The sequence below is a fragment of the Neodiprion virginianus genome, chromosome 4, assembly GCF_021901495.1.
Source record: "Neodiprion virginianus isolate iyNeoVirg1 chromosome 4, iyNeoVirg1.1, whole genome shotgun sequence".
NCBI classification, from domain to species: Eukaryota; Metazoa; Arthropoda; class Insecta; order Hymenoptera; family Diprionidae; genus Neodiprion; species Neodiprion virginianus.
The window spans coordinates 15,168,296-15,179,149 of NC_060880.1; the positions used below are offsets into that span (position 1 = coordinate 15,168,296).

A 10,854-nucleotide genomic window follows, 5' to 3' on the forward strand; every position below is an offset into this window, starting at 1 on the left:
GAGGAAAAACGTATAGTTATTTCTCAATTTCCTTTTTACGTGCAATACCTGCTTACATGGTCATCCGTTGTATTGCAGAGAGAGAGAGAGAGGTAGATAGATAGATAGACAGAGCGGAAGGATTTGTTTCTCTATATTGAATGTAAAGACAAGAAGAAATTCTACAACGGATGATATTGTAATTGTCAATATTGTCGTGGCGGCCGTTTCCGTACACCGCAAATATTGTCTTCCGCATCAAGCGAACGGCTATATCCATAGTATGTATAATGTATAACATGACCGTATATCCGTGCAGTTAAAATCCGCGATAATGTAGAAAGAGGAGTGCATAATGTGACGTTGTGCATGAGCGCAGAGGAAGACACCGAATCGAGTCGTCGGAGTTGAGCCGCGATGCCGCTGCTGCAGGGTTAAAGATAGTGCCCAAGGCAGTAGGGTATACCCCCTACGAAATGAGATGAGGAGAGAGTTAACGAGGATGAAGACCGCGAAAGAGAGAGAGGGAGAGAGAGAGAAATGTAGAGAAAGAGTAAGAGTGCATGCATGTACGCGTTATATGCGCCGATGCGCAGGGTTGGAGGGGGGGGGGGAGCTAAGCAGTCGGCGAGCTGCAGCAGGCAGTGCGAGCAACGCGAGGAGAGAAGTGAAGAGGAGAGAAGAGAAGAGAAGAGAAGAGAAGAGAAGGGAAGAGAAGAGAAGAGAAGAGAAGCGTGCAGAGGAGACGGCGAGGAGGCAGAGGATAGAGCAGTTAAGTCGAGAGTCTGTCGGTCAGTGACTGCCTGACTTTCCCGCCACGACTGAAGGTCAACCCCCCCCCCCATTCCTCCTTCTCTCTCTCTCTCTCTCTTTCTCCCTCGGTCTCCCAGGGCTCTCCGCCCGGAGTGCATCTCCGAGCTGTGCAACTCGGCTCCGAGTGCAGTTAAATCTAAACTCATATTTATTATTTATAGTCTGGGCGGGGGGAGGGGGGTTATTGTGCACGCCTATGCGCCCTAGGCCAATAGGACAGAATCTCCTCATTGCCTAGGCCAAGTGCATCATGTGCATGCATTTCTCTCGGGCAGTGCACCGTATCGCGCGGTAGATATACTATTATTCTCACTTTCGTTTCTATAACAAACGCGATTGTAATTCCCATTGCTATATTATTATATGCTATATATATATATATATATATATACACACACATGGCTTATGTTATACACCGATTCTCTTCCCTTTCGTTATAGGCATACGTACGTGCAGTGCATATAATATCCAAGTATATAATGTGTAATGTAGAGGTGCAATAACGAAGCGGCCAATCTCGATGGATCGGTCAATGCGCGTGCGTGTATGTAAATAACTCGATAAAGCTTTGCTCGCGATGCGACTCGACACGCCATTCCGTCAACCCCTCGCTTGCCACTTCTGTTCATCATCATCATCATCATCATCGTCGTCGTCGTCGTCGTCGTCGTCCTCTAGTCTCGGCTCGGTTCACGGCAGCGAAACCTTGCCAATCGGGGTACGATCCGCTCTGATAAAAAGAGTCGCAATATTATCCTTGAACGTTGACCCCCTCAACGCTGTTCGCTGTTTCGCAATCACGCATGCCTCGTATCGTATATTGCAGTACATATATATCCTGGATTATGTACGCATACAAGCGTACGTAATATACGTGTATGTGTTTACTTCTGTTTCTGCAATGCAGGCCTTTTATCAGCTTGCGCTCTCTTTCTACCCTCATTCAAATTTCGGCAAAATTTGTGTAATCAAACGATATGGATGCAGGATGATCCGCACCAATGCAGTGATTTTTCTTTGTCAATTTTTTCTTCGATATTAAACCACTTTGTTTTCATTTCGTCGAATGCGTTGTCTTTTCTCTTCTTCTTTTTCTTTGCTTTTCTTTTATGTATCATACATACGCATGTATCGACACAGATACTGTATATATTTCAATAATCATGCATGTATTTCATACATTTATACATACACATGTGTATTCGGTATATTTTTAGTCGGCGACAATAGACCGTGTTACGGGTCACACCTGAAAAATTCAGGTGAGTCTGCACTCACCGTCAACCTACGTCGTCTGCGCGTCTATCACTATGTTTACGTGCATCGAGTTACGTTCTTACGTGCTACGAATTTTCCCAACTTGCACTATTTGCCAAAACTTGAACTAGTCGTGTCTTTACGCGCACCGAGTCACCTGTTACGAGCCGCTGATAATCGATAATGTTCGATCACATAAACCGTGACGGATTTGAATCAATGTAAGTCAAGTAACACCTAACACGCCTATGATTGTAATTGAAAAGTATGAAATATTGCGTACGTAAACGTAGTATATGTATATATATAATAAATAGGTACACTATATACTTTTGTACAGCATACAAGCGTGTCCGTGCAGTAATAATTTTCAAAGTGTTCGCCGTATATTACTTTGCACAAATTTACATTGTATATACTATTACCCTACAACATGCGATTATCGCAGTGACGCGGATTTTTGCATCGAGTTTCGAAACAGTTTTGATTGCATCACCGTGCACCATCCAACGATATTGTAAATAGAGGGGGTGTAAACGTTTTGCAACGCGTGCACCGCGAACCAGATTCATGATCAACTATCGATATCAAATTACGTTGAAATGAATAAAATATGTTACCAACTTTTCTCCGTATGATGGAAGTTTTTTTTTTCTTTGTTCGCAAGAAGGTAAAAAGTAAAATAATTGCTGCGCTACAGAGGACAGAAACTAATATTTCAGAAGCGAAACGGAAAGTGAAACATTATGAGGATTATGCGGTGGAATACATTCATATTTTTTTCTCCCTTTCTCTTTCTCTCTCTTTTCCCAGTACGTGTTGCCACAATATATTCGGGCATTACGAATAGCAGCAGCAGCAGCAGCAGCAGCAGCAGCAGGAAGTTTGTAAAGTCGAAATGGTATAACAAGCTGATAGTTAAAAATATCCAACGAGGGGGTATAAGCCGCGGGTCTCGCGAGTTCGTTTATTTTGCGAGAAATTTCGCGCTAGCTATCCGCCACCGCCGCCGCGCCCGCCGGAAGTACAAGTATAGCGAACAGAAGAGGGTCTCGCCGTCGCGACGGCGACGGGGACGCGAGAATTGAGTTGGGAAGAAGCTGGTATATCGCGTATTAAACGAGAGAGCGAGAACGAGGCGGGGCTGGTTCATCGCCCGTGTCATTAGCTGCCAACATATTCCCTGATGCGATACCTACGACGGATCGTCATCTCATTATTTTATCTTTGATTTCTATTCGCAGATCGGTCTTGTCAAATTATTGTTATGTATACCCGTTATACATCCACGCGCGAAAATCACGCGACGAACGGCATGCATCCTCCTACGAGAGTGTAGAGCGCAATTGAGTCGTGCAGTATAAGTCAGCGTCCAACACTCTCGCTCTCGCTCTCACTCTCACTCTCACTCTCACTCTCACTCTCCTATCGAGCTAGACGCCGAGAAGGGGTATAATAGTACAGGCATTGACTCATCTACGACTTATAGTCATCGGAAACGTAAACATCGGACGTTGACGTTTGTTGGTGGATCGCGAGAGGGACGACGATTAGTCTCGTTGTAATGGTATATTACATATATACATACGTACGTACGTATAAATAGAAGGCCTCTCGAGGGGCGGGGGGGGGGGGGGGGGGAGGAAATTCCGATTAACGGTGGCCTCGCGGAAATGTTTTTGCGCCTCCTCTTTATAGACTCGATATAAATTATTGCAGAAACACTGCTGCCTGCATTATCATGTCTCTCGAAATAATAAAACTTGATGCCACGATGATGGTGGAAAAAATAAAAGCCAGACGTGTAATTTTTCGTGCGATTTTATTCGTTTTTGTTTTTCTCGTCTTTTTTCATTACCCCTGATTTTTCACATGTCTATTCAATAGTCCCGGAAGTGAAATATATCTTTTAATTCTGCATACTCGATAGATACTTGAATTGCAACTTCCTGTTGTTGCAGAACAACTTGCGAAGCGTTTGTACGTATGGCATATACCGCTCATATTATACGTGCGGAATACAGACTCTGTCCAGGTGCCCATTATGCACTACTAGCTAGTGACGTCAGTGGAACAACCTTGGTTCGGGTCAGTCCTCTATCATACTGCAGGCTGGCCGCCGCTGCACTGCTGCATGCAGTTGCTGGTGCAGGCGTGAGCGGAGAGCGAGGAAAGGCTCTCCTCTCCGCCTGCCCGGCAGCACGTAAAATACACACATGCATTGGCGGTGAAGAGAACTGCACGAGGTCGGTGCATCGCGCCCCTGTCTGTCTATCTTTCTGCCTGTTCTCTGCCTGCTTGTGTCGGATGTGTGTGTGTGCGTGTGTGTGTCGAGCGGTGATGACGATGCCTTGTTCAGTAGCTTCGATGCTGCTTGGAGCTCTACAAACCATTATATACGATTCTACACCCAGCGCCACTTGCGGGTTATAGTGACCTCTGGGGGCAGAAAAAGAGATAACTTATGTTGCGAAGGGTGGTAATTAACGTAACGAAACGAATGAATAAAAACGATTATCTTCAGGGGAGAGGAATATATTTTTTTATAACGGTAAATTTCATAAACACTCGCACGGGGTGATGCGTATCGAAAAATAAAGATTCGACCAAGTTATCCCAACACTGGAGAAAAAAAAAATCAACATGGCCGCGTTTTCGCGACTCGTTTGCGATTTTATTTCCATTATACGTTCGTCTTGGGAATTTTTCGAATATCGTGCTGTACTTCACCACGACTACAGCGATGAGAGGAATATTTTTCGGTGGTAGTATTATTTTCGAGAAATGTGCCTGGGTGCGGGGAATTCAACTTGCGAAATTCACCAGGACATGTGTCACGTGTTGCAACTATGATACGCTCGTGTACTGAAAGTGAGAGTATATAGTCGCTTGGGTGCTGAAGCTGGCGGATCGCTTGTTTACGTCAGTTAACAAGGTGTGGGAAATTAGGCGTACCTAATCAGGACCGAGAAAACACGAGAGGCGATACTTAACACTGTTACGACGCGGCTTTTAAGATCAAGATGTTATTTCAGTTTATCGTAATTACGTCACATATGTAGCACACGCGACGACCTCAACATATATTTTTTTCCTCGCTACATGGTATACGAGGTATACGGTGCTATAGGTATATAGGTGATTATTAGAACGATAAAGTAAGTCCTCTTTATCTCTCTCTCGCTCTCTCTCTCTCTCTGTCGCTATTCTCTTCGCGGTATCGGCTATGTACCCGTGGCATTCGCTTCCTCCTGGCCTTCGCAAAATCCGTTTATATTCGAGCTTTAAGCATTCCCTTCGGCAGTATCTGTTCGATGCTGAGTTTTCTCGAACACCCTTTCGTTAGGCTAGATTTAGTTTTAAGTTAGTTTTACGATTTTTCCTTGCTTCGTATTAATTTTTATCAATTGCTTTCTTTTCTCTTGATCATCATGTAACGCGTGTAAACTTGTACGTTACATGGTGATATTGTCCAAAATTGTTATGGACATGAATAAAATATCTATCTATCTGTCTGTCTATTTATCTATGTATCTATCTCTGTCTCTTTCTGTCTTTCTCGTCGTCGTGTGTTTCTGCTTTAATGCATGTATGTATAACGTCTTTAGTCCATTCCTCCCTGGCCTCTTTTTTCATATTTGCACGGTCTCAAGTTGTTGACAAAAAAAAAAATTATTACGCACTCAACCGCGCTTCTCAAGTCGGGCACGATGCACATATACTACATGTATTAATACCTACGTGCGAAAATAATTATCCCACTCGACAACACTATGTATGTACCTCGTACAGTATACTCAGCTGTATACCCAACGCTACATGATTTGTTGTAAAAACCCGTAATGTGAACAATCGGATATTACACGCGTCGTATAATGTTACGCAATTTGTATGAAACAACAAAAAAATTAAGTAGAAAGGTTCAAAGTAACTGATCATAACCAATGGCCTACCATTGGCTTTTTTTGGGTGTATAAATCTTTTGCAAGTACAATGATCGGATTTACCAATTTTTTTATGCCGTTTTGGTATAAATTATCAAATTTTGTATTCCAAGTAAAGCGTAAAAGAGACGTGCATGGTTACTTTTTCGTGAAAATTAATTATATTTACCGTGGTTGCAAAAAATAATAATAAATAAATGCATTCCGTCCGATGCTCCGTACAATAGTGAGGCGAATCTTCCGGGCTACTGCAAACGAACGCTTAGCGCCACCTCTGAAGCTGAACGGGAACGCAGACGAGACATGTATTATAGAGAGCTCTGTTAATATTGTGGTTTTGCACACCAGTTGCATAGAATGTGCAACCATGCATCCGCATACTTGATTTACGATAGTGTGTAATAAACCGCGACGACACGTATGCTCGTATTATGTTTTCTTGCAACGCGGCTGCAGATAAGATATTGAGAGAAGGGGAAGTATAAGGTGGTAGCGAATCGCTGCGCGAAGTATAAAGACGAGAGACGAAATAAGACGAGTATTAGATAGTCGCTCGGAGCCGCGTTGCTATACCAGCGCGGAAGCGTTAATTCATGCATATTTTTTGCCACTTGAGCAAATTTTTAAACGTCTTACACTCGAACGAGAGTGTGATAACCTCTCGCTGTGATACAGCTGACCGCAGTTGTTATCCCCTGTATCATGTACGAGTATGTACGTATTCATATGCTGTTATGTGTACGCGTATTGCCAAATCGAATTATGTATCAGGTGCTATCTTCATGTCCGTCAGTCACCCTTGCAGACTCTTGATAATTCTTGAGTTTCTTTTTTCCTATTCTTACACATCATCTCTTTCTACCTTCTGCAGATATGTTGTTTTTATATTTTTCCAGTTGTATCGCAACGCAGGCATATTGAATCGAATTTCAAATCGTAGGTTGAACGAAATTCACGCAGGATTTTCCTATCGAAAATGTATGTGCACTTTTCAAACAATCAGTGGTAGAATTGGTGGAATATTTTACCGATCGACATTTATTTGGGAAGTGAAGAATTCGGCCAGTCTTGAAAAATGAACGAGACGTTGATCGGTAACACGTGTACCACCGTGTATTGCAAAGACGCAGGCGGACTTACCCTAACATGTTTCAAATTATCCATTTCACATTTTCTCCACGAATTCTCCGGGTATATTATACATATAACATTATGGATGTAAAATTGAAATTTTTCAGTGTAAAGTAATATGACTAAAGTTTTTGGTATTTCTTTTGCCGTTTTCCAGTGTCCGAGAGTTACAGCAACTACGTGAGTTCGATGTACGGAGGCGGAGGACAGTTTGCGACACCCTGCACGCCGAGTCCACCGCGTGGACCAGGAGGCGTACCCACGAGCGTTATCCAGGCGGCGACCAGTTCGGTTTCGGACGATCTCTACCTCCTGGAGTTGGGCTTTCAACCGCGGCCGAAGAAGAGCAAGCTGAAGAAGCCTCGGCAGGGCGGCGAAGGCGGTGCGGCGGTGAAGCGGAAATCGAGGGAGGGCTCGACGACCTATCTCTGGGAGTTTTTACTCAAGCTCTTGCAGGACCGGGAGTACTGTCCGCGTTACATTAAGTGGACGAACAGGGACCGGGGAGTCTTCAAGCTCGTCGACAGCAAGGCGGTGTCTAGGCTGTGGGGATTGCACAAGAATAAACCGGATATGAATTACGAGACAATGGGACGCGCCCTTCGGTACTATTATCAGAGGGGCATCCTCGCCAAGGTTGACGGTCAGCGACTGGTTTACCAGTTCGTCGACGTTCCTAAGGACATTGTTGAGATCGATTGTACGGGGGCGTGAGATCAGGCCCCGCCCTGGCGAAACCTTGGCAAATATCACAACGATAGGATTAAAATGCAGCGAATATTGCGGGCGAGATTATTGTTACAAGACAATGACGGTATGAAAGACGAGAGAAGCCCAGAAACGGCTGATCTACTCCACTCGTCTACGAGCTCATCGCCGCCCCGTCGGACGGAATCGGATTTACCGCCCGCTTGGCATACTCCTCAAATAATCTAAATCATCCCCCTGACTCTGTTATTATACATATTATATATACACGCGCATGCATATTGTATATGATTGATATAATAATAATGACAAAGCGGTAACAATTTTTTATTATACCTTTTAAATTTTACGTAATATTACATTATATATCTACATTGTTTATATATATATGTACGCCAAGCACAGAAACGAGAATCCACGTACCCTGGTATATGTATAAATTAGCAGTTTATATATTGGTTAGAATTTTTTAAATTTGTACAAAATTTAGTTATTGTAATAATAATAATAATAATAATAATAATAATTGTAATTGTAATTGTAATATCTAATAATAATTATTATATTATAGTTGAATGGTCGGACATATAAAGATTGTGTATTATGTAGTAAAGGACAAATTACTTAATTTATGTACGATGAGGATGAAGTTAAAACGAAACAGAACAAAACAAACAGAAAAAAAAAATAACTAATCAACAATTGTACATTTGAAAAATGGTAAATTATTTATTATTGTATATTTAGATGACTATATAATATACCTGATTAAAAAATGATAAAAAAAAAGAAAAAAAAATTGTTAAAGTGGAAAGTTTAAATGAAACGAAATATACGGGCTGTGAAATGGTTTATAGAAGGAGTGTTAAAGTTTTGATGGAGCGAGCTCAGGGAGGAAGGGGGATATATTATATATATTTTTTTAATAATGATGGTGACAACGCGTGACTGCTTACACAAAAGAGAAAAAAAAACTGCTGAGGTCCGTTTAATCGACGTGAATATGGTGCTGGCTATACACACAAGAGGTCCAACAATGTTATCTAGAAGAAAAAAAAAACAACTATATAGCGTTTAAAATGATATAGTATGTTATACATATGTATGTATGTATGTATGTGTATGTATATATGTATGTATATGTGCGTATGTACACACACACACGCACGCGCACGCACACACACACACACACACACACACACACACGAAATAGAAATTATCGACAATTAAGAAGAGGAAGATGAAAACAAGAATTTGTTTGAAGGAAATTAACAAGAAATATATGTATATACATATATATATATACGTATATACACACACACACCATTTATCTCTGTATATATACAAAGTATACCATTGCATATATAAATACATATATATCTATATATTAACACTTATTACAATATTTAAATATATATTATTATATATATGAGTATAGGTATATTGTATGTTACGTAGTAGATGGCAACTGTGCGTTGTGCATGAATCAGAATTGCAACGAAGAAGGATGATTTTCTAACAAGGTAAATTTAAACTTTGCCCTATTTTCGCGTTTTTATTTTCCTATTATTTTGGAGTTTTCTCTCTCGTTGATAAGAATCTCATTAAAAAATGTAGTAGACGAATATATAAGATACACAAAAATGACCGGTTAAACGACCCGCATACATTGTGCAAAAGTTGGTGCAAAGTTTAATTGAAAACTGCGAAAGAAAATTCCCAAGCTTTAGCCCAGGGTGTAATAATAATGATAAAAACAATAATAATAGTAATAATGGTAATGATAACAATATTAATAGCAAAAATATTAATAGTAATACTAAATAATGATCATAATAATGATGATACTGATAACATTGAAATATCCAGAGTAAAATTCAAATTATTGTCGCCCCCAGGTATGAAATTGAGCATACGGAATATATCACCTTAATTTTAAGTTTTGTATATACACACATCTCTATATATATATAAAGAATATTGTTTAAGACTTAATCATATATCTATACGTTGAAATATGTACTGGAATTTTGAAAATCAATTATATTGAATATAATATAGGGTTCTGCAAAACAAATCTGATAAATTTAAACGACCCTGCATATTTCACTATGATAGTACAGTTGAAAAGATAGACTCAAATGAAAATAAATATATCACGAAAAAAAAACAAAAAAAAAAACAAACGAACAAAGAAAATATTACAGAAAAAAAGCAAACTAATAATGCAAATACAGTAAACCTGTGCTGCCAGTAATGCCTGAACAGTCCCGTGCGTTTGTTAATTGACGAAGTGATCAAGTTCTAATGAAAAGAAAAAGGTTTGCAGCTGGTAAATGTTACGTACAGTGTACATATATGCATATGCTTCTGGTCGTACGTACTACACCTATTCTCTGATGTGGTGTTGCGTATTGATATTGTACACCTTCTGTGCATCGGGACTCAGATATACAAAACTGTGACAGATGATACAAAAATGATTGCCTTCAATGAAAGAAAAAAAATGTAGAAAAAATTGACGCGTTGCCTTCTGACAAAAATAGTAAAATATAGCAAGATTTAATGTGTCGTTTTTACATAGATTTGTTTTTGGTACTTAATTTGCCATTTGTTACTCATCTTATATAAATTATACGGTCGTTTACAAATATTTGCTCCTTTCTCAATTTTCAGTGTTTCGTGCCTGTAGAGAAAATTGAAAAACAATGAAATAAATAAACAAATAGAAATTTACTACTACTTATATACCGTGGAAATTACAGTACAACAAGCAGAAGCAAGTACCTATTATACAACTATACATAATAACACATACTTATAAACAATGAATGGACACTAAAATTAAATAATACAAATTTTTCAAATCTCTTATTTTCAGGGAAAGTAAATTTACATTATAACATAAACATTTGACTACACTATGATGCTGATGCTGATGATTATGGTGACAGTGATGATGATAAAAATGATGATGATATGATGATGATATTTTAGAAAATTAAGATTTTACTGTAATAAG

General features: G+C 39.9%; 1 protein-coding gene across 5 annotated transcripts in view; it reads left to right on the forward strand.

Moving 5' to 3' along the window:
• The window catches only part of LOC124302155 (ecdysone-induced protein 74EF), a 122,354-nt gene extending 112,352 nt beyond the window's left edge, over positions 1-10,002 (forward strand). For all 5 annotated transcript variants that reach the window (XM_046757993.1, XM_046757994.1, XM_046757992.1 and 2 more), the window contains one exon: positions 7,282-10,002. In XM_046757993.1, coding sequence (XP_046613949.1) covers positions 7,282-7,838 — 557 coding nt within the window. In that variant the 3' untranslated portion in view covers positions 7,839-10,002. The remainder of the gene's footprint in view (positions 1-7,281) is intronic.
• The last annotated feature ends 852 nt before the right edge of the window (positions 10,003-10,854 follow it).